General features: G+C 40.6%; 1 protein-coding gene across 5 annotated transcripts in view; it reads left to right on the top strand.

Moving 5' to 3' along the window:
• The window catches only part of cpeb3 (cytoplasmic polyadenylation element binding protein 3), an 88,978-nt gene that overhangs the window by 19,208 nt on the left and 44,388 nt on the right, over nucleotides 1–25,382 (top strand). For 3 of the 5 annotated variants that reach the window (XM_061745797.1, XM_061745795.1, XM_061745793.1), the window contains exons 4-5: nucleotides 13,012–13,068; nucleotides 23,564–23,587. In XM_061745797.1, coding sequence (XP_061601781.1) covers nucleotides 13,012–13,068; nucleotides 23,564–23,587 — 81 coding nt within the window. The remainder of the gene's footprint in view (nucleotides 1–13,011; nucleotides 13,069–23,563; nucleotides 23,588–25,382) is intronic. The other 2 variants (XM_061745796.1, XM_061745794.1) reach the window with 1 other exon arrangement.

The raw sequence follows: 25,382 nt of genomic DNA, 5'->3' as shown, positions 1-25,382 counted from the left end.
AAACTTTCCTTAGCTGATTATTTCCATCACGGCTGGATTTCTGGTCAGAGGGGTTTGTTTATGCGTTTGTGTTCAGGTTAAAGTCCATGCAGGACCAGATCTGGTCGGTTCCAGTACTGGAGTTGAGGGGGGATGAGGGGGGATGGCATCCCCCCCTGAAATAAAAACAGTCCAAATCATCCCCCCTGTAAAACTGCCATCCCCCCTTTCCATCCCTTATGTCATTTCATCAATGAATGTGGTTTTACTGCTATTTCAACATTTAGAGTCATCACCAGAAAAATAACACCAGAAAAATAACTTATTTGACAATTTTCACTTGAAATAAGTAGAAAAATCTTCTCCTTACAAGCAAAAAAATCTTGTTCCACTGGCAGATTTTTCTACTTATTTCAAGTGAAAATCTACTTGAAACAGGTGAAAATTGTTGTTTTTTCCAGTGATGAGTCTTGTTTTAAGTGTAATAAGATTTTTTTACTAAAATGAGACATTTTAACTAGAAATAAGACAAATATTCTTGTTAAGATTGTGAGTTTTTGCAGTGATCCATGTTACTTATCCTGTGAAGGACAGAGTCATATTGATAAGTTCAGAAAAGTGTTTTTTATTGTTGTGTTTTGATGTATTTGATGTAAGCCCAGTGGATATTTAAAGCTTACAGAAGGCTATATTTAACTGCTGCTATGTCATTCCTGCAGTATTTCTGCAGCTGTTTTGGTCACTGCTATTATTTGTAATATATTATATTATTTGTAATCAGCACAAATTATCTGTCCCCATATGATCAAATCCACCATCCCCCCTGATTCTTTTTACAACTCCAGTACTGGTGGGTTCTGATCGGCCAGTGGATAATATAATTATAATATAATTATGAGAAACGGCCAGTGCTCGTTCCTAAACCGTTCTCAGGATCAGAGAACTCTCTGCCGATCCCGGCTCGGGAACATTCGGATGTTATGAGCTCAGCGAGCTATTTCAGGGCTGGAAAGTCAGCTGTTGGATCTTTATGATGAACCAGAACCAGACGAGGCGGACGGACCAGGGAGATCCCGGTCCTGCACGAATCGTTAGCACCTGCACCATCATGGACATTTCTCACATACTTCTCACTGCCTGGAATACCTGGAATTCCTCGGATGTTTTATGAACTTCTGGGTGTCTGAGGACGAAAAAAAGAGACTTTTGTTATGATGCAAGCAACAATCAGTAGGTCTACACTAGTGGTGGGGAAAAAAATCGATATTGCAATATATTGTTGCGCTCTGTCGCAATAAATAATCGATAAACTACAGTGGCCGAGACCCGTCATTGCTGAAAATAAAAGTAACGCTGCAAACAGACACAAACGCCGCTGCAAATAAAATAAATGCTGCAAATAAAAACAAACGCCGCTGCAAATAAAATAAATGCTGCAAATAAAAGGAAACACCGCTGCAAATTAAAGAAATGCTGCAAATAAAAACAAACGCCGCTGCAAATAAAATAAACACTGCAAATAAAAACAAACGCCGCTGCAAATAAAATAAACACTGCAAATAAAAACAAACGCCGCTGCAAATTAAAGAAACGCTGCAAATAAAATAAATGCTGCAAATAAAAACAAACGCTGCTGCAAATAAAATAAACGCTTTGCAAATAAAAAAAAAAGCTGAAAATATAAAGAAACCCCGCTGCAAATCTTCTTATTCCTCGCTCTTCTTATTTCTTCCTTTTCACTTACGTCCTCTTCATCTTCTTCTTCTCCTCTCACGTAAAAAACACCGGTGCATCAGCAAAAATAGTCCCCGGTAATTCACTTCTGTTGTGGCTTTTATATTTGCGTCGTTTTAAAAAAAATTTGCAGCAGCGTTTGTTTCTGTTTGCAGTGTTACTTTTATTTTCAGCAATGGCGGGTGTCGGCCACCGTAATAAACTGACGGCAAATATGGATATTTTATTACAACACAGATAATGGATTTACGCGGGTTGTCACCGCACTATTGTCCATGCACTTCAATTTGTCCAGCTGTTCAGAGTTTACATTTACAAGCCTAGCAGGCAGTGAGGAAATATACAAATGCACTTTCTTTGTACATTGTAGGAAGTTTTGGCATTGAATAAAAGCATAACTACAGACGTTTTCCTTTTTATGGGTATTTTTTCTTTTTCAGTCACATATATCATTGATACAATATATCCAATATCGTAGCTATCGTGTATCATGATATTGGCCCGGTTTCCCAGATCAGTTAAGTAGCTCTTAACAGCGAAAGACTTCTTTCAAACCTTCTTAAGGAGCCTGTGAAAGAAGTCTTTCGCTGTTAAGAGCTACTTAACTGATCTGGGAAACCGGGCCATTATCGTTATTGTGGGCCACATATCTTGATATATTGATATATTGAATCGTGAGTTACCGTATCGTCCCACCCCTAGTCTACACTCATTGGCCGGGTTTCCCAGATCCAACCTCTCTTAAGGATTTAAGAAGGTTCCAAAGAAGGTTTGAACTAAGAGAGAACCCTAAGATACGGGTGTTTCCCAGATGACTTCTTAACACCGTCCTTTAGTTTCGCTCTTTCAGAAGCTCTTTGGAGCAGCTGTCCACCACCGTGGTTCTGAAACCAAATCAATCGATGCCAGGCAAATCGATCAGCGATCACTATCAGCGCATTTTCACACGCAGCACTGCTACCTAACGCACTAATTCCCTGCTGCCTGTGCGTTATAATAAAAAATTAAGATGATAAATATAATTCAATGACCCTTTTTCAACCAAACGGTGCGTTACTCCGTTATTTCTGGCTACAGTGAGGCTTTTTTTCCCCACACGCAGAGACCGGGAGGAAACGTGGTGGGCGTGTGTGTGCGTTCAAAAACATGAGCCAAGAGAAGGCGAGTTTTGCAAATCGCAACGTGGAATTACAGCAATCCCTGGTTTTTCGCAGGGGTTATGTTCCAAAAAGAACCCGTGATAAGTGAAATTCTTTTTACAATTATAGAGGGCTTCTAATTCAATTCAATTCAATTTTATTTATATAGCGTCTAATACAACAGAGTTGTCTCTATTGCGGAGATCAGCACCGCCTCGCACGTATTCCTCCTCTTCTGAATGATGCTGCTCGCGCTGTAGCGTCTTTTTATCCTAAACCCCGCGGTGCAGGTGGGTTTTTTCAAGAGAAGAAAATAGTTATGGGTCGTTTTCTTCGCTCTTTTTTCTTCTGGGCAAAAAGATTCTTTAATATAAACCGACACCATTGATTATATTTGAGACTGTAATGAACGATTCATCAAAAGATCCCGTTCAGCTGCTGCTTCCCTGTCATCACACATAAGGTGCTCGGGCTCGGGCGCGGCGCAGGAGGATCGGTGTCCCGGCTGCCTGGACAGCCCGGTCCGACAGCACGTCCAGGGGACTGAAGTGCTGACGCACCAATGCGTTCATGTAAACAGTTCTGCTTCGCGCACGGTGACGCGGTTGATTTGCAGCGAGAACATGCTGTATAGCAGCCAAATTATCAAATAAATGATATTCATGATGATCGTTTTATTTGTTCGTAATGCATAAAGCATATACAGGAACACACTTGTTATTCCTTATTTTTCTTTTTTTTCCCCCTTTGCTGTCACCAATAAATGCTAAACAATATAAATCTAAAGTATAAAATAGATCAAAATTTGTGCGGGGTGCATTGTTTTAATATCTCATTGCTTGGTGTGATATTGATTTGCCTGACGCGGCTGGATCTGTGAGTCTTTGTTCACTAAGATGGTTGTAAAGACTGGGTCAGCAGCATCTTTCATTTCCTTCTTAATGAAAGAGATACTTAAGCTAAGAGCGACTCTGGGAAACGCGATTTTCTTTCACAGGCTCCTTAAGAAGGTTTGAAAGAAGTCTTTCGCTGTTAAGAACTACTTAACTGATCTGGGAAACCCGGCCATTATTCTTTCTTTTTCCTGCTGGGGGGAACCGCACCTCGCTGGCACCTCTGAACAGATAAATCTCCTCACGCTCGTCTCGTGTCGTCTCTGAAACGGGTCGGCATGTGCAGAATGAAACACTTGAATGTCACAAGTCAGAGATTCCACCCGCGGCCAGGAAAAACACACTGCTCCTGTCGTCAGTGTCACGCTCAGTCACGCTCAGTCACGCTCAGTCACGTAGGAAACACACGTCCAAACAGTCGCTGACGTGAAAATCAGCTGCGACATTCCACCAGGAACTCTCCCCTCACACCTCAATCTGAGCTGTCGCTCTGCAGATGTGATGCTGCAGATGTGAAACTGCCACTGCAGCGTGCAGCCCTGGCAGAAAGTCAATTGAAATTCCCACAAGAGATAATAAGTCCCTTTTAGTCCAGGGATATTCAACTGGCGGCCCGTGGGCCACTTGCAGCCCGCCAGGAGCTGTTATGTGGCCCCTGGTCATATTTCATAAAAAGGGGAGGAAAGTAGTAGAATGTCACTTCTGGTCGGCAAGCAAAACTAACTTGGTTTACATATCACATTTTGTTAATTAATAAAAGTTTCAGATGCTTGGTAGTTTTTCAGTTGGTTAATGATTCATTGGACAGTGTTTGTACATGTTAATCTCTGCTAGAAATGTTTTTTACTACTTCAGTGATAATGTTTGTCACATTATTTGTTATTAACTCCGTTTATAGAGTTTATTGTTTACATCATTTGGCTTCTAGGATTGGCCTGAAACTTTTTTCATTTGAATCTGTAAATGAGGACTTCTCATTTCAGATGAATTTCTAATCCTCCTATAATTTCATGATTATTTTGTTTTGCTGATTTAATGCACAGATGTGTCATAAATAAAGGAGCTTATGGTTAATATTTTGGTTGATTATTTATAACATCAAACTGGCTACTATGGACTGAAAAGCTTAATATAATATTCAAATAAGGAAATCTTGGTGGAAGTGGTGCTTTGTCATTATGGCGTTTTTTATTAAAAGTAGGTCAATATCAACTTCATCAATCAGAACATTTCAGCTCCCGCCACTGTTACCAGACTTAGCTGGTTCCTTCTGCAAAATACATGAAATAAATAAAAGGTCGACACCTGAGAGGTGTTTCTGAAAACAGGCTTTACCTAAGAGGTTTAAAGGGACCTATTATGGCATCTAATACCTATTTTAAACAGGCCTTGAACGTCTTAAAAACAAGTTTTTGATTGTTTTTGCTAAATAAATTAGAAATTCAGCCTCTAAACCATGTCTTTATCTTCCCATTCTCTAACCTCATTATCTATGCAGGATTCTGAGTGGGCGGGGCTATGATAATGAGGCTCCGTGCTGATTGGCTGCCTGAATGACGCGATATACCGCTACGGAAAAATGGAGGAAGCTCCGGCCGGTGGAGTTAGTTGTGGGCGGAGGCCAAACTATGTAAATCACATTTTGGTTACGTAACTTTGGGGATCAGAATCTTATTGGCTCGTAGATCCACATCAGACTGGATGGATCATCCGGGCGGCTGTACAGACACTGCAGAATTTGGTTGCTTTCCTCCTTCTCTGAGTTGGCAGGCTGAGGGGAGACCACTTTGTATATGTTAAAGCAAGAGAAAACATGTTTTTCAGAATAGGTCCCCTTTAAAAACTTGTAAATGTTCCTAGATTTTGCTCGCGGCTTGTCCAGAGAGCCGGTACCGGCCCCAACACCCCCATGACCCTGCGTTGGTTTAGGAAACGGATAAATGGGCCGCAGCACGGTCCTACAACCGGACCGGGGAGAACTCCTGCTGTGGTGACGGCCGGAGCAGCCGAGCCAGAACAAACACGGACGTGTTTGGGCTTGGGTTGACGCTCGTCCACCGGGCCGGCGGTCAGTGGAAAACATGAACGTCAGGCTCAGGCCAGATGAGTAACGGACTATTTACAGAGTGTGATTCTTCAGAGGAAACCAGTGGGTGTTTGGTTTATTATTTTAAATCTGGAAGGCCGAGCAGAGACGGAGCTCAGACTCGTGTTGTCACTTCATACGGGGAAGTTGAACTGTGAACGACCTCGGGGGAAAACACGAGTCTCTGGGTGACGACGTCACTGCCGTGAAACAGACTCATCAGCTGGACTGGGGTTAAAGGTTAAAGTTTAGCTGCTTGGTGATGGAAATGATCCACTAACGAGACGGTTTTGACCCTTAAACCAGGGATATTCAACTAGATTATTCAAGGGCCCCACTGCCTGCGCGCACGTGGAAAATTTGGGGGTTTTCAAAATATATTTTGCACTCAAAGACGAAGATTTATGTATATATAATACATTTGTGCACAGGAACGAGCAGGAGAATATATCTGTCTAGTTTACATAATAATTATGTATTAACTGTCTGTTTAGATAAAGAAATATTATTTTAAATGCAAGTTCATTTTGAAACCATGCATTGTGCAAATGAATGCTTAATGAAGTTGATATTGACCTACTTTTAATAAAACACGCTATAATGACAAAGCACCACTTTCCACCAAGATTTCCTTATTTGAATATTATATTAAGCATTTCAGTCCATAGTAGCAAGTTTGATGTTATAAATAAGAAACCAAAATATTAACCATAATCTCCTTTATTATTGACACATCTGTGCATTATATCAGCAAAACAAAACAATCACATGAAATTATTGGAGGTTTAGAAGAAATGTAAAGTCCTCATTTAGAAATTCAAATGAAAAACTTTTCCTAGAAGCCTAATGATGTAAACAAGTCCTCTATAAACGGAGTTAATAACAAATAAAGTGACAAACATTATCACTGTGAAACACTGGCAAAAAATCTGAAGTAGTAAAAAACATCAGAGATTAACATGTACAAACACAGTCCAATGAATCATTAACCAACTGAAAAATACCAAGCATCTGAAACTTTTATTAATTAACAAAATGTGATATGTAAACCATGTTAGTTTTGCTTACTTTGTCACTTCCGGCCGCCATCCGGAAGTCGGCCGCCGACAATCGGGTCAACACTAAATAAAAATAAACACTACTACTACTACTACACTAATTACTTTCCCCCCCTTTTTTGAAATATGACCAGGGGCCACATAAAAGCTCCTGGCGGGCCGCGAGTGGCCCGCGGGCCGCCAGTTGAATATCCCTGCCTTAAACCTTTCCTGTCATGCGTTTAACAACACATGATTTCATGGACAGTATCTCTGTGCAGTCATTACAGGCCGATTAAAGTACAGAGATAAACGGATGAGTTTATCGGCGGTGGGAAAGGTTGGATTCCAGCTTGTCTGTAAATTGGCTGTAAGTTTTGGTGACTCCTGTAAACGTGATCAAACTAAACCTCCAACAAGTCTGGGCTTGTTTTTGTGGTTTTTGGATTGAAAGTGTATTTTGTGCCACGTCGTGTGTCACAGACGTGTCTCACGTCTGTGTTTGTGCCAGCCATCGCCCCGGGGGTAAAAGCTGCCCCGTCTTTTAAAAAAGCAAGTTGGGATTAGGAGATTTAGCATAATCATTTAGTCTTAATCGTTTTGCCGTGTGTTTGTTGTGAATAGACGCCTGAAGGACTTTGGCCACTTGTCATCATTTAGCTGAGAGTTGTTGGATTCAGCTCAAGTTTTTTTTGGTTTTTTTCCCCTAGTTGCTGTTTTTAATTGTTTTATTCTCTTTTCTGCCTTGTCTTGACTTTTTATCCCTTTTATCTCTTATCTTGATTGGGTTTTTTTTGTTATCATTTCCATTCTTCTCTAATAACTTCTATTGGAGTTTAAAAAATATACCATAATATGAACCAAACCAGTTGAGAGGATCCGTAGGATACCGTCGCCATGGCGATAGGTTACTTTATGTAATGTAGGAGAATTGTTGTACAGTAGTTATTGGTCCGTGGTTTTGATCCAGCTGTTGATTCACCAGATGTTGAGATCTTTAGATCTTTAGGTCCAAACCCGTCTCAGTGCTCAGAGTAAACGATGCCCCGACTAAAAGTGGCGCTACGAGGGAAACGTCGTCAAGAGAAACGGAAAAAAGAAAATAAAAAAGACAACTTAGAATAGAATAGATCTTTATTGTCATTTTCACCAGGTACAACGAAATTAAGGCCCCGTTTCCATATAGGAATTTTTGTATTTACGTATTTACAAAAACGGATATTTCCCCCTCTACGTTTTGAAAAATACCACCATTTCCAGGAACCTGCATAAATATCTGTTAAGGTGCTATGAGCAGCCGAACCTACAGGGGGCAGTGTAACGAGAAGATAAAGTCATGCTAGCCAATCAGAATCCTGGAAAAAAACATCAACAAATGACACGAGTAACTTCCAGTTACTTCCAAGATGAACCAGAGTCTTTGGTTTGGAGTGACAGAGAAGTGGAGTTACTTTTAAGTGTGACTTTAGAATATAAAACAGGTAAAATACAAGAAAATATTAACGGTTACAAACTAATTGTAAACACAGGTCGCACACATGACGCTGGTGACGTGACGAGTTTTCAGAAATGATGGTTTTTGGAGACTTTGAGCTTCGTTTTCGTGTAAACGAACGGCCAAAACGCATGAAAACACCACTGTTTTTACTTCGTGTAAACGGGGCCTTAAAGTGCTCTCCAGTCAGTGGATCATAAATAAAATAACAAAAAAATAAATAAAATGAAATAAAAACAAATAAAATAGAAAAAATCTAATAATAATAATATATCTATATAATAAATAATAAATATATCTGGACACATTCAGCCCTCCACACATACATCAACACACGGACATTACAAGAACTTTCATCAACTGTTGATAGTTTTCAGCTGATGTCTCTTTTATAGTAAAAATACAGCAGCTGTTTGTTTTAAATGAGAAATAAAACAACCTTTCTGTGGAAGAGAGGGAGAACTTTGGGAGTTTGAAGAGCCAAGCAAATCAAAATCTCGAACAAAACACCCAAAACGCCGCTGAGCTTTGGGGAGGCCGAGTCTGAATAATGTTTTTCCGTTAGTCAGTTAGATCAGCGAGGTTCTGTGACATCACAGGCCCAGCCCTGAGCGTAATCATCCTTCCTCCTGGTGTTTTCCTCCAGCCGGCTTCACATCCTCCTGCCGTTGCTGGTTCTCTGAAGTGGCCGGTGTCTGCTGTAATCCTGACATCCCACACAGGAGAGAGGTTTGGAGTCCAGTCAAGAGAAAACCAGCTGCTACGAGCAGACGTGGTTGAAGCTGAGCCAGCGGTTTTGAAAAAAAAAACAGGCAAAATATGTTTCATTTATCCTGTTTTCCTGCAGTTTTTACCTCGGCTGCTCTGCTCCAACCTCCATGTCCATGTTTAGATCCAGACTGATTAATCCCCCCCCGCTCTTCTCTAAAGAAGTCCCAGCAGAGTCCGGTTTGTAAACCGGACAGTTAGGCCCAGTCCCAATCCCCCCTAGTCCTACTTTTTAACCCTACCCCTAAATTTTGCGCGTTCCAGTGAGGGTAGTGGTGTCCCAATTCCTCTTTGCATGTAGGGCTAGTGCGGGGATCAGAAACCTCTTTAGCGCCGCCCTAGTGGCTCCTGGAGCTTTTTCAAAAATGTTTGACCTTTTTTTTCTTCCTTTTTTTCTTATTTTTTTTCTCCTTTTTCCTCCTTTTTTCTTATTTTTTTCTTCATTTTTCCTTTTTTCTTCTTCCTTTTTTTCTTTTTATCTTTTTTCCTTTTTTAATCTCGACATTTCAACTTTTTTCTCAACATTTCCACTTTTTTCTCGAAGTGCAAAATGAAAAAAAAAATCTTCCCCCAGTTCTAACTAATATAGAAACATGCAGCATTTGTTGTCTTCATTCTAAGGCTGATACAAGACTTTTCATTTTTTGCGGCTCCAGACATATTTGTTTTTTGTGTTTTTGGTCCAATATGGATCTAAAACATTTTGGGTCGCCGACCCCTGGGCTAGTGGACATAACGAGGGCTAGTGTGTATGAATCTAGCCCTTCAGAGAGAGGGATTTCAGATTCTGACTCGCTGACCGAGGGCTAGAGAAAATTTCCCAGAATGCTTTACGTCATCATTTGCAGACTGAATCAAACAAAAAACATGGCGGATATTTCTTATTTTTAGTGAATAAAGTCAATATTTTGAGTTAGTTTCTGCATAAAAATGCGTTTTGATTACATTTCTAGCGAGAAATATATATTTTACTTTCATAATATTCACTCATGAATGTACAGAATCACTCGCTTGCTCGTTGTTGCGTTGTATCTTCAGATCTCGCCAGAATAAAGGCTGATTTATGGTTCTGCGTTACACCAACGCAGAGCCTACGCCGTACGGTGTGCGTTTCCACGTCACTGCGTAAACCACGCAGTGACGTAGGAAGTGGTGTCCCAATCCCTAGGGAACATTACGAGGGCCCTACGCCTGTGGCTTCATTTTTAGGGCTAGTGGTAGAAAGTAGGGGTGTATTGGGATTGGCCCGAAATGTCACCAGAGCGGCGGTGGCAGCAGCAGAAACTCGGGGGCCCCTCAGGCCGCGCTGCTCGGCTCCTGCAGGGAGCAGATGGCTCATGCCCAAGGTTATTTAAAGCCTGCAGGAAGGACACAGCACCCCGGTGTCACCCAGCATTACTGATGAGGGGAACGGGGAACCAGGGGCTCGTGTTGGTGGAAACGCTGAGACAAGTCTGCAGAAATGTGACTCGCTGACGATACTCGTTCTGGTTTCTGCAGAGCAATAAAAGGACTAAATTAAGACCACGAGCAGCCGTCTGAACCCTCCTGGGTTTCAGGGTTGCAGTGAGGGCAGATCCGTGTGTGCAAAATACCAGGACGAGCTGTCAATTAAAACACTACTAAGAAAAAGAAAATCCACAAAAGGCTTCTGCACATCCGTCTGTTCGCCTCTCTTCTCGGCTGGTGAAGCCACGCGGTATCTGACCGAGTGTTGTCCTGACCTGGTACGAGCAGTACTAGGTACGAGCAGTACCAGGTTAAAGAGCAGTTCCAGGTTAAAGAGCAGTTCCAGGTTAAAGTGCAGAACTTGCTGAGGTTGGAAGGGTTTTCGTTGAAAGATGCTGCAGCCAAACACAGATCTGAGCTGAGTTTCTAACCCGGTTGGGAAACCGACAAACAGACGCCCACGCGTTTACCGATACGACTCTGGCTCGTCCTGCCAGGCTGTTGAACTCCGGTCTTCACGTTCTTCAGTGTCAAAAACGGGCGGCATAAGGCTTTCAGATTGATGGGTCGGTGTAAAATAGGCCTGTTTTTGATTCTAAATCAATTCTCATATTAATTCCTAAAAATCGATTTGTATAGAATAGATTTATTGATCTCCCAGAGGAGAAATTAAATTGTGCAGCAGCAAAACACACACACGCTCAACGGTTTATACAAATACACATGAAAGTATGACAAGGTATAAAAAAGTATATCCTAAAATAATTTGAATAAAAATAACCAATAAATAGCTAAATATTTAAAAAAAGAGCAATATAAAATGTAGAAAAATGAACAATGTACAAGAGAAAAAAGTAAACCCAAAAAACGGATAATATTTACATGTGCAAAAAATACGTGAGGTATTTAGCGGGCGAAGGTTATTGCAGGTTATTGTATGTCTAAAGATCAATTTTCTTTTTTTTTTTTTTCATCATTACATTACAACTTTTGGTATTTTTTTGTTTAAGCCCAAAAAAGGAATGTTTTGTTGGACACGAGAATAACTAGTGCCATGTTTTTGCCTTTAAATATGTTTAAAGGTATGAAAACATTAAAGTTTTCAGTTATTATTGCATAAATTGCACATCTATATATTATTTTGTACAGCCATGCAATTGTGGGTGGGTTGGGGTTTAAAAGATGGCATATTTGATAGGGTTGGTTTTGATATCTGTTTTTCACCATGTTATTATTGCCAAAAAATACCAATAAAAAGATTTATAAAAAAAAATAATTTGCATAAATTGTCTATATTTCATTACTTTATATACTGTCTTGGGGTTACATTTGCATAAAATGCTAAAAACCAAATTCTCAAAAATTTAAAAAACCCGAAAAAGACAGAAAATGGAAAAAATACAAACGGAATGTGGGAAAAAATAAAACCGATTTCATACGGCCTCTGTTGATCAAACTACGGACAATTTTAAAAGAGGACTACAAACCTTTCTTTTTAGCAAAACATTTTATCACTAAACAATGCTGTTGTTTTTTTCCTAGTTGCTGTTTTTAATTGTTTTATTCTCTTTTTACCCATGTCTTGACTTTTTGTTCTTTTATCTCTTATCTTGATTTTATTTCTGCTTTCTTTTTAATTATCAAACTGTAGCACTTTGAGATTCTCAGGAATGTAAAGTGCATTATAAATAAAATGTATTATTATTTCAGAAACATGATGTTTCTGTTTCAGTTCTATCAGCATTCTGGGAGCTGATTGGTCCTTACAGCATCATTAGCTGCAATACTTGCTGTTGAATCTCAATATAATACTATTATTAATATGTTGCAGAACTACAGTCATATAATTCATGCAACAGCTCAAAAAACAGTTTTAATAACACTAACCCAAATCAATATCGGATCGAATTAAATCTAGATAATCGATTCTGAATCTTAAGAATCAGAATCGATCCCCAGCCCTGGTGTAAAACAGGTTTCTGTTTTGACGGTAAATGGCGGCGGCGCCTCAAAGGAGCGGCGCGTGAAAGGTCACACACGTCTGCGTGCTTTTGTAAAACACATGCAAGCGTGTAATTGTGACTCCGTTTGGCCCCAACCCGTCTCTCTGGTTTTAAACCAGACTCTAGTTTGACCCAGAAAGAGACCTGGTTATCCGTCTGTGTCAACAAGTTATCCCGTTTGCTCACATAACACCGAGCTATAATACTGCTCCGTTGACACCGTTGAATCTCCAGCCTCATCGTTGCTCGTGTGTGTATGAAGTGTGTGTGTGTTTCCATATTTCCTGTCCATCTTTGTCCGTCTTGTGTCATGTTTTCTGACTGTACTGTTTATTGTCTTCATGCAACATTCAGATATTCAGCCTGACTTTAAGGTGTCATGGTTGCCCCTCTTGTAACCTTCCTGTTTGTATTTCTGTTTCCACCAGGACGGATGGCGCTCAACTTCCACCACCCTGCAGCAGAACACATCATGCCGTTAAACAGTAAGTCCCGCTTTTACTGGACACATTGTTTTACTGGAGACTAGGGCTGTTCGATTAATCGATTTTAAATCGTAATCGCGATTATGTAATTAGAACGATGTTAAAACGTGAAAATCGTAAAATCGATTTTTCACTTTTTTTTTTATTTTTTTTTTTTATTTTTTATTTATTTTTTTTACCTTCTACACACATATTAATGATTGATACCATATTAATGATTGATGGAAATACCTCTCAATACCTGCAACAATGGGAGAGGCTCTTTAGTGTAGGAGGGGGGCGTTGTAACCATGGTGATATACTAACATGCCACTGGGTAGACCGGCTCGTGTTCCTTGCAAAAAACTTGCAAATGTGAATAGCAAATGTAATGACTGACATTACACACCTCTACCTCCTTCATGGGTTGCATTATTATTTAGCATGCAAAGACCCAGTTTAGTTTAATTAGAAAATGTCTTGTTTTATTTAATTGGAAATATAACTTACTGTATGTTTGCAAGTGCTGATTTGCTGATTTTTTTTTTTCAGAGATAAAACTTTATATTTTATTATATTTTTTAAAACTTTTTTTCAACTGATTTTACAGAGTTTTGCACTTTATTCATTCATTTTTGGTTTAATAAGAGCAAAGTTTGCACTTAAAGCCCAATGGGGCAATAAAAAAACAGCATATTTGAAATCATTTCTTTGCCTTTTGTCAATTCACAAAATAATCGTAATCGAAAATCGGATTTTGAGAGAAAAAAATTGAGATTTTATTTTTGGGCAAAATCGAACAGCCCTACTGGAGACTAGGAGGGAGACTAGGATGGATCCTGTCATTACTCCTTATTGATCTGTGGATGTGATCAGCTTGATTTTCTCTCACCCTCCCTGTTGTTGCTGCTTCTGTTTATAATTATTAGAATTATTAAGTCCAATAATCAGCAAATTATCGAGGATGTTTCATGTGTCATGTGACCAAACACCATCAGGGAAGTCCAGTTTCTCCGTGGACAGAAGCGTCGGGCTGCAGCGTGTCCGCGTCACATCTCGATGGTATCCCCGCTCCCTTCCTGTTCCCCGTCCACCGCTGCCTCCTCGTTTAGTCCTCTTCCCCGTCTGCGTCCTCAGAGATCTCGTCTCAGATTGACGTTAAACCGTCATGTCGTGGGATTACGGCGCGGCAAACACAGATCCATCAGGATGTGAGTATTAGGGCCATGCAGGAGAAAAAATATTTGAGGGATGATTTTTTTTTTATTGTGCGCTTTGAGAAAAAAGTCGAAATGTCGAGAATAATGTTGAAATACAATTTCCAGGATAAAGTCAAAATTTCGTGAATAAAGTCGAAATTTCACCTTTTTTCTCAACATTTCAACTTTTTTCCCGAAATTGTATTTCAACATTAATCTCGACATTTCGACTTTTTGCTCGACATTTCAACTTTTTTCTCGAAGTGCATAATGAAAAAAAATGTCTTCCTCTAAAATATTATTTTCCTCCTGCCTGACCCTAATACTCTTCCGTCGGCTGTCGACTCTTAAACCGTGTCATAACTGCATGTGATGTGAGCGAGCGTCAGCGACAAAATCAATTCAATTGCTTTATTTTCTATTGGACTGTCCTAACTGGACGCAGCGACGCAGCGTTTTGAGCTGAACAGTTGTCGGACGCCCTGTTTCTATTTTCTTCCTGTCGCTCGTGTTGAAAGCCGGTTGAAAGCGCTGTAGGAAACAGTCATTTCAATACAAGAACCTCAATAAAGTGGCAGCTGCTGGAGGGAGATGGACAGAGAGCTGGAAGTTTCTGATAAGATAATAAGATATAATAATAAGATAATATATAATAATAAGATAATAATAGGATAATATTTATTTCTGTTTTTGTAGTGAAATGAGGAGGAATCATAGAGATAACTTCTCATCAGCCGTTCCTCATCCAGGACTGTTTCCTACAGCGCTTTCAACGCGAGCGGCAGGAAGAAAAACATTTAAATATCACAATATCAAGCTTGTTTTCTGCTTAGAGTACAAACGTAGGAAGATTACAAGTACTCACACGTCTTTTACTTGTCTCTTTACTCTTTCAGGAGTTCTTTTAGGAGTTTCTTTCAGGAACGCATGGGCGGGTAGTGCGGTGAGTAAAGGCTGATTTATGGTTCTGCGTAAAATCAACGGCATAGCCTGCGGCGTAGGCTCCGCGGCGTAGGCTCGGCGTAGGTGCGTGCGCCGCGGAGCCTGCGCCGCGGGGCCTGTGCCGCGGGGCCTGCGCCGCGGGGCCTGTGCCGCGGGGCCTGCGCCGCCGGGCCTGCGCCGCGGGGTCTGCGTTGGTGTAACGCGGAACCATGAATCAGCCTTAAAAAGCGAGTTTCAGCTGTCAATCAAAATAACGTGGGGGCCCATAACGCTTTCAGTGTTTTAGGACAGAGAGCGTCCGATGTAACGCAGTGCGACGCGATAGTGGGACGCTCCCGTGCAGTTAGGACAGGCTGTTACGTATGTGATCGTCTCCGAGGCCTTCAGGGTGAGCGGAGCAGGGCAGACGTTAAACTCCCCGGCCCACAGGAGTCATTACTTCCTCTCCCAGACAACGCACACCATGAAGTTTGTGTTCCTTCTGGCCGACGAGTTCCCAGCCCGGCGTTCTCTCCACTTTGCCCCGGTTGCTAGGTGACTTTGTTGTTGCCGAGGCCAGACAGAGACCCCCCCCCATCCTCCCCTGGAAGGACAGATCTTTTTTTAATGAAACCTTCGGCTCAGAGAGCGATGATCTCTCGGAGGGGCCGGTGTCACCGCGGAGCCCCACAACGTAGCGGCCCACGTTGGCTCTTTTTAAGGCGACAGGTCTGCTGGGACTGATGAGAGATCAGTACTCGAGTTGTAAAAGACAATCAGGGGGATGGTGGATTTTATCATATGGGGACAGATAATTTGTGCTGATTACAAATAATATAATATATTACAAATAATAGCAGTGACCAAAACAGCTGCAGAAATACTGCAGGAATGACATAGCAGCAGTTAAATGCAGCCTTCTGTAAGCTTTAAATATCCACTGGGCTTACATCAAATACATCCAAACACAACAATAAAAAACACTTTTCTGAACTTATCAATATGACTCTGCCCTTCTAGTTAAAATGTCTCATTTTAGTAAAAAAATCTCATTATACTTAAAATAAGACTCATCACTGGAAAAAACAACAATTTTCACCTGTTTCAAGTAGATTTCTGCCAGTGGAACAAGATTATTTTTGCTTGTAATAAGCAGATAAATCTTGTAAAAAAAATAAAAATCTTGAAAAAAGTCAAAATGTTAAGTCGAAATGTCGAGATTAAAAACGAAAGGAAAGAAGAAGAAAAAAAAGGGAAAAAAAGATTAAAAAAAGGAAAAGTCATACATTTTTTAAAAAGCTCCAGTTAAAAAAAAATATAAGTACGGTAAGTAACTACTTGAAACAAGTGAAAATTGTCAAATAAGAAGTAATTTTTCTGGTTATGACTCTTGTTTTAAGTGTAATGAGATTTTTTGACTAAAAATGAGACATTTTAACTAGAAATAAGACAACTATTCCTGGTCAGATTATTATTTTGCTTTTAATGAAGATAAATCTTGTCCCACTGGCAGATTTTCCTACTTATTTAAAGTGAAAATTTACTTGAAACAGATGAAAATTGTCAAATAAGTTATTTTTCTGGTGTTATTTTTCTGGTGATGACTCTAAATGTTGAAATAGCAGTAAAACCACATTCATTGATGAAATGACATAAGGGATGGAAAGGAGGGATGGCAGTTTTACAGGGGGGATGATTTGACCGTTTTTATTTCAGGGGGGGGTGATTTGACCGTTTTTATTTCAGGGTTTATTTCCGCTCATCCCCCTCAAATCCAGTACTGGGGGGGTCTGGGTCTGTTTAGTGCCGTTTTCTGGCATTTTCACCGTCTTAAACAGCACTTTCCTCCTCCCTGGTTTAATTTTGCAGCTCTGCAGGAGTTCAGACCTGAACCGTTTGTCTCCGAGAGTTTCAGACGTCTAGATTTGTTGCCGTCGCTTCATTAAGTGTGAAAGTTAATTTTCACCTTTTAAAAAAAGAGAAAGTGCAACTGCTCTCACCTCGGTAGCTTTCCCAGAGCGTTTGAAAGCGTGTCTCGGTTTCTCTCGGCTGGTTCTTGCTCTGGAATTTACGAGGGAGAAGATAATTACTAACAAGCCTTGTGTTTGTTTGTCAGGCGGAGGTTAGACCGCGTTTCTTCTGCAGGGATTTCCACTTAACCTCTTCTAGTTGGCGCTTCTCATTTTACTGCCCAGTCTGAGGTCGGCCCCTTCAATTCAATTCATTTTATTTGTTAGACAGGGACTGTACATATTAATAGACACAAGTGTAAATACGCATGCTTGTAGCCAGAGGCTACTGTAATTTCCACCACTCGTCCCCGCGGCAAATTAACGCCAGACACAGAATGGGACATCAGCAGACAAAGTAGACAAGATATGACATTCATACCAACAAAAACACAACATTAAAAGATACGACAGAAATACATACAAATCATTAAGCAATAAAACAAGTTGCAATTGATAAACCAGTAGGTGACTGTAAAGTTAAAGTGCTAAGGCAAGGCAAGTTTATTTATATAGCACAATTCAACACAAGGTAATTCAAAGTGCTTTACAGTACATTGACATTAAAAGCGGCATAATTACACAGTAAATAACAAATAAGATTGAATAAAATTATGAATAAGATGATAAGAAAAGAAGTAAAATAATAAAAAGCACAAGCTGTTAAAAATAAGGGCAGTAGATTGCTTAAGTGCAAGACTTTGTAAAGTGCCGATGCAGATTACACATCGCCCCATTGCTACTTAGGCCACGTTTCCACATAGCCGGGTATTTACAAAAACAGATATGTCCCCCTCTACGTTTTGAAAAATTCCATCGTTTACACGAGATCGTTTTCAAAATCTCTTTGTTTACATGAATCCGCATAAATACGCTGTTAACGTCATGCCAGCCAATCAGAATCCTGGAAAAAACATCAACAAATGACACGTGTAATTTCCAGTTAAGGCTGATTTATGGTCCCGCGTTACACCAACGCAGAGCCTACGGCGTAGGGTACGCGGCGACGCGCGCCGTACGGCGTAGGCTCTGCGTCGATTTAACGCGGGACCATAAATCAGGTCTGGAAATCTGGTTTGGAGTGACAGAGAAGTGGAGTTACTTTTAAGTGTGACTTTAGAATATAAAACAGGTAAAATACAAGAAAATATTAACGGTTACAAACTAATTGTAAACACAGGTCGCACTCATGACGCTGGTGACGTTTCTGTTGCATAATGTGACGTTCTGAAGCCTAAATCTCCGTTTTCCTCTGTTTAGACGCAAACGTGAAAACTGAGTTTTCGTGTAAACGAACGGCCAAAACGCATGAAAACACCACCGTTTTTGCTAAGTGGAAACGGGGCCTTAAAGTGCTTTAATTGTCAGATCTATAAAGTGCTAATGCTTATTGCACATCACCATTATTGCACTTTAAGTGCAGGCCCCTGATGGAACTGGTGGGGACCCGGCGGGTCCAGTGGGGGTCCGTTGGGGTCCGGTCTTTCCCAGGACCAGGTTTGGTGATCAGACTGACCCTCCGTGTGGAGGTCAGCCTGCCCTCTCCACTGATCCACAGCAGCTCCCACAGCGCTTCATCGTCCGTCCTAATGAAAACCACATACCCGTATCTGAGCAACTCAGACGTCTCCTCACCAGAACACAGAACCGGTTCGTCAGAGCCGGAGCTGATGGTTTTGGTGAATGCAGGAGACCCGGCTCAGATCCTCAGGAGGACTTCAGTGTAGAGTCGGCTTCGCCAATGAAAATTATGACTAAATATCGTCGTCAACGAACCTTTATCACCTGAGGAAAACGAGACGCAACGAAAATGCTGGTCATGTGACGATAACGATAATTAAATATATAATGCAATATTGTAAAGGAATAAAAACGAGACTAAAATGTAGATTACAAAATCTAAACTCTCTTTATTTGGTCAACTTCCGTTGACCAAAACGAGACGAAATGTTATAACAAAGATCCTTAATATAAATATATATATATATATATATATATATATATATATATATATATATATATATATATATATATATATCTTCTCTGGGACTGGGAGAAGAAGATCCATCTTTGGATCCACTTTCCTACATAGACGTGGAAAAGAAAACCCAATGTGTCGTCGAAAAAGAAAAAGATGGGGAGAAATGCGGAAAAATAAATATGTTGTAAACTCAAATTAGAGTCTTCTGTATCTGGAATGAATGTATTCTTGAGTCTATAAAGTAAATATAATATCATAATAAGATAACCTTGTTTGAATTGTAAAATGGGTTTGGATAAATACAATCTTTGACTAAAACTAGACTAAAATGGTCCCGGACAATTCGGCCAAAGGAGATTGAACGTGACTAAAACTAATGAAAACTAAAATGATAGCCTGACCCAAAGACTAAAACTAGAACTGAAACAGTCTGACAGAAACAACACTAGTCCAGTGATCCAGAAACCCTGAACTTCTTCCAGAGGAAAATCTCAGGCAGTGAGCAGGCTTTTCCTGCAAGATGACGACAGAAGCAGAAGAAAACAACCTAGTAGTGTGACGTAGCCCTAAATATTACCCAGAATCCTTGGAGGAAATTCAACTCCACAATAATGATGATGATGATGATGATGATATTGATGATGAAGAGCAGAGGTCCAAAAATCCTAAGAGACTTGTAAATAAAGTGAGGGAAGATTTGTAGACGTGACAGATAGATGAACAGTTGTTAGGTCTCTTTATTCACATGAAATAGTTTGTTTTTCCTTTTTAAGTTGTGTAGACAGGGTTTTGTGGTCTTTGTTAAAAAAAAGAAATGACAAAAAGTGAAGAGTTTTGTCCTTTTCCCAGTTAAACACTACTATGGAGTTGTGTGTTTCCTCCAGCTCGAGTCATGTGGGTTCGAGCACTTTTCCGTCCTCTGGGAAGTTTCCACTCTCACCTGCCCTACCTGACCCCCCCCTTTAATACCTGACCCCCCCTTTAATCCTTCCCCGGGGCCGGGGTAATAACTAATCTCCTCTACCTCGTACTCTGCTTTATGGCCTCACTGACTACGTTTCCATCAGTCTAAATTGGGGTTATTGCTAATATTCCGGTTACTGAAACATTGGGAATATTCTGTTTACATGGTAATTAATCATTCAGGATATCTGGATCAAACCAGCGACGCACGGAGAACGTGATGACGTAATTCCCGTCATTTCTGCTTCTTCTTCCTGTATCCAAATTCAAAACAAATGCTGCTTTGCGCAACTTTTCTCTCTCCTTCTTGTAAATCTGTCTATCCCAGTACTTTCTACCGTCTATAAATGCAGAAATGTTCATATCCTAGGGCTGGGCGATTATACGATCTCGATTTGTGATCGCGATCAAATTAAGTTCGATCACGGTGATCAGCTTTGGGTATACTTTCTCGATCACGTGCAAAACATGCTGCAGCAAAGTGCACGACAACCAATCACAACCCGCTTTCCTGGCACTGCGCTGTCTGCATTAATTGATCATGCGCATGACATGCCGCGGCAAGTTGCATGACCATAGGAGCACATTTTCTTTTAGTTAAAACTGTAGCGGGGACAGATGTTTAGAGGAACCTATGTATGTACCGGGTGAAGGCTGATTTATGGTTCCGCGTTACAACAACGCAGAGCTCTGCGTCGATTTAAGGCGGAACCATAATTCAGGCTTTAGGCAGTGCTTTAAGTGGGCCGGTGCGCAGCGGTACGGAGTACCCCCACTTCTCAATATTAGCCTCTGGTGTACCGGGACTTTTTACGGCGTACCGGGACTTCTCATGAGCTCACAGTTCTCTGTTCTGTCCTTGCGATAGTGGCGTCGCAACGCGACTGCCCCTCGTGAGACGTTCACTCATAAAGCCTGATTTATGGTTCCGCGCTAAATCGACGCAGAGCCTACGCCGCGTACCATACGGCGTAAGGGGGAGTCGAGAGTGTGCCAGAAAGCAATACAAAGAACGCGAAGAAGAAGATATTTTAATCTTTCTTTAAAAGTGGAGAGGAGGAGAAGTATTCAAGGATTTGGGGAATTCAAGGAGCTGAGGGGATCCCGGACACCAGCAGCTCTGAAGCCTCTACTAAAAGCTGTCCATCAAAATCAAAATCCCCCCCCCCTCCCCGAAATAAAAATGAATGTGGTTTTACTGCTATTTCAACATTTAGAGTCATCACCAGAAAAATGACAGCAGAAAAATAACTTATTTGACAATTTTCACCTGTTTCAAGTACATTTTCACTTGAAATAAGTAGAAAAATCTGCCAGTGGGACAAGATTTATCTTCTCATTACAAGCAAAAAAATCTTGTTCCACTGGCAGATTTTTCTACTTATTTCAAGTGAAAATCTACTTGAAACAGGTGAAAATTGTTGTTTTTTCCAGTGATGAGTCTTGTTTTAAGTCTAATGAGATTTTTTTTTTTACTAAAATAAGACATTTTAACTAGAAATAAGACAAATATTCTTGTTAAGATTGTGAGTTTTTGCAGTGATCCATTTTACTTATCCTGTGAAGGACAGAGTCATATTGATAAGTTCAGAAAAGTGTTTTTTATTGTTGTGTTTTGATGTATTTGATGTAAGCCCAGTGGATATTTAAAGCTTACAGAAGGCTGCATTTAACTGCTGCTATGTCATTCCTGCAGTATTTATGCAGCTGTTTTGGTCAGAGCTATTATTTGTAATATATTATATTATTTGTAATCAGCACAAATTATCTGTCCCCATATGATCAAATCCACCATCCCCCCTGATTTTTTTTTTACAACTCGAGTACTGTCTACCAGTGAATGTGAGCGTTTTCTTGTGTACACATACTTTGTTTGGAAAATTCAATAAAACAATTTTCTTTTTAAAAATCAGGATCATGTCCTAGTATTTAAATATATCACTTAATCATCTGCTGTTACCCACCGCCTAATTTACCTGACATCGGTTGAATAAGGGGAGTACCGGCACTTATTTTTGTCCACTTAAAGCACTGGCTTTAGGGGAACATGTCGGAGAACAACCAGAAGAATATAGAGTGGATTAAAAATAAAAGTTAAGCACTGAGCTACATGTGTCTCCCGTCTGGGCCATTGCAGACTCATTGCCTGAGCATGATGTTACTAAAACCAAACATATCCGCCGTCTCTTTCTTCTAACTTTATGTGCGCGGCGCCAGCACGTTGTGTCGCATTAAATGTAGTCCGGGCGTAAAACCTGCTTTGAGCTGGTGAAATTAAACGAAAAAAATAAGTGCTGTGTTAATTCACAATTCTGCAGATTTAGCATTTCACTTCCCTCTAGGAAGCACAACTGTTTGTTTACATTTTGAATATTGTCTATAGTGGAGATTTTGGTGGCTGCTAAAATAATTTGATGTGAACTGTCAGAGTTGTTTCTGTTTGTTTGACTATCCATGTTGCATATGAATACCTATGTTAAACAATATTAGTGGCTTGATATTCTGTGCACTGTTTTTGTTCACAGTTCTGCAGGTTTTACAGTTCACTCACTTGCACTTTTTTGGTTGGTTTACATTTTAAATGATCATGACAATTTTTTTTGTCTGCTAAAACTACTTGAAACTTTTTTTAAACTTCTTAAAACTACCTGTTTGTTGTGCCATTTTCTATATGGCTCTTGTTAAAACATGCCAGTTGCTTTATTTGTTAATAAAAAAAAAAAATAATCTATGGTTTCTTTCTATTTTATTCCAGAAGGGAGGGGGGATCTTCTAATTTAAAAAATCGTGATCATTCAATATGGGAAAATAAATCGTGACTTTTTTTTCCCATATCGCCCAGCCCTATCATATCCTTCATTACATTTATGAAGTGATTAGTCTCCTCCTGGTCTTGGTTTCTCCGTGTTTAGAAGAACTTCCTGGACTCAAAAGACCAGGATTCCTTGTGAACAGAACATGTGCAGAAAACAAATTCCTGTTCCGTTTGATGGGGATATTCCGTTTGGTGTTTACATGACCCAATATTCAGGTTTTAAAAGGAGTAACCCAGGGGTCATATTCGGGTTTTTAAAAACCGCAATATGAGCAAATTCTGGTTATTCAAAGGGGTTATTGGTGTTTACATGGTTGTGCAAAACCGGGTTATTGCCAATATTCGGGTTTTAAAAGGGTTATTGATGCATGGAAACGCAGTCATTGGTGCTGCAGCATCCGCTGGGCTGCGTTGCCACGGCAACAGATGCTGATGCTGCCGGTGTGGCCTGAAGTTGCAGGTTTGGTTTTGCTGTTTTCCTTGGAGATGTTTATTTCAACACAACCTCTGTATCTTTCCTTTCCCTGTTCCTGCCCCAACCCTGTGTCTCCTACTGTGCCCCCCCCCCCTGTGTCGTTACCCCCCTGTTACTGTTACCCCCCTTTCCTCTCATTGTGCTGACGAGCAGCCCGGAGCTATGGCCGCAGAAGAGGTAACATTTTCTCTGGTTTCTGCTTGCCCTGCCGGCCGGTTTGGGGGGGTAAAGGGTTTGCTGGTTGCTGGTCTGGCTCGTCCTCTGCTTTCCATCTGTGCAGTGATTGAATGAAATCATATTAATTTTGACGCTCACTTTTCCATCTTGTGCAGTAAATCAGGAGGGGGGGGGTCCATTAAATTTCTCCAAATCAATCAGAAACATAGAAGTTAAAACTAGTGCCGTCAGGCGATTAAAAAAATGTACCTAATTACCGTATTTTCTGGACTATAAGCTGCACCTGCATATAAGCCGCATCCGCTCTATTTAAAAAAAAAAAAGATATGCAAGCCGCAGATATTTATGTTGTTAGATTAGATATTTATTTATTTATTTATAGATTTATATTTATTCTAGAAATAAGACATATTCTTGTTATGATTTTGAGTTTTTGCAGTGTACTTTGTTAGTTTGACTAGCAGCAGGAGGGAAGTCGTGACCTACGGGTCCCTCAATGGGCCAAATTTAAAATGCTCGCGCATTTTGCCACTCATAATTAATTGCATTAATTTTCATAACGCGTTAATTAGCAGTGTAATTAATTAATCTAATTAACACGCTAAACTGACAGCCCTAGTTAAAATAAAACCTTACAACCTGCTCAACACGACTGTGCTTGCTGCTGCCGCCCAATCAGAAGCTGGTTGGAGTTTGATTGTTGTAATTCCATCATGAATGAAGAGTTTCCTGACAGATTACACGACTCAGACGTGATTCGTCTCCTGGTTCCAGCACGGCTCGTCTCTGATCTGATGTGCTTTTTTAACTAATTCTGTCTAGTTTCTTCAGCGGCGAGGAAAGCTGCAGGAAAAGGGAAGCTTTGCACTTTTTGAAGTCGTTGCAGTGCCGGGATTAAACACACATGTGAAGAAGGGAAAGAAATAAAAGGACACCATCTTTCAGCTCGGAGGCGCCAGGACATGATGTTTAAAATATACCGTATTTTCTGGACTATAAGCCGCATCCGCTCTATTTAAAAAAAAAAAAAAAAAGATATGCAAGCCGCAGATATTTATGTTGTAGGTTCTAATTCCGGTTACAGTGCCCCGAGCGGTGGAAGAAAAATCCACAGAATAGCTGCACCTTTGTATAAGCTGCATGGTTGAAAACCTATGAAAAAAGTAGAGGCTTATAGTCCAGAAAATACGGTACCTGAACTCCATCCATCCATCCATCCATCCATCCATCCATGTTCTCCACCCGTTTAATCCCCTGCAGGGTCAGGGTGTCGCCCCATTGTTGTGTTCTCATTCATTTGTTCCACATCTGGGGTTCGATGAATGAGTATTCCAGTTTTGGCCTCTGCAGGAAAACGCTGTTTTTGAGCATATTTTTGAGTAATGCATGGAAGTCGGACATAAATCCTGCCCTGGTGGAGTTTCTAGAACAAGCGGGTCACATAAGCATCAGCTTGAATGTGTTGAATGTACTTAACACACTCACAAACGTGGGATGGGAATGTCTCGTACATCCAAACTGCTGCTGCAGTAACAGCTTCCATATGCCCTGAATTCACTCTCGTCTCTCCTTCTCTCCCTCTTTCACACTTTCCTTACTTCCCTACCCTCTCCCGTCTTCCCTCCCTCTTTACTTCCCTACCTTCTCCCGTCTGCCCCGCTGGTTTCCTCCTGGTTTCCTCCTGGTTTCCTGCTGGTTTCCTGCTGGTTTCCTCCTGGTTTCCTCCTGGTTTCCTGCTGGTTTCCTGCTGGTTTCCTGCTGGTTTCCTCCTGGTTTCCTGCTGGTTTCCTGCTGG

Source organism: Cololabis saira, chromosome 17 (genome assembly GCF_033807715.1).
Source record: "Cololabis saira isolate AMF1-May2022 chromosome 17, fColSai1.1, whole genome shotgun sequence".
In the NCBI taxonomy this organism is placed as follows: domain Eukaryota; kingdom Metazoa; phylum Chordata; class Actinopteri; order Beloniformes; family Belonidae; genus Cololabis; species Cololabis saira.
Note: the sequence above shows the minus strand (reverse complement) of the source record. Positions and strands in the feature narration are given on the sequence as shown.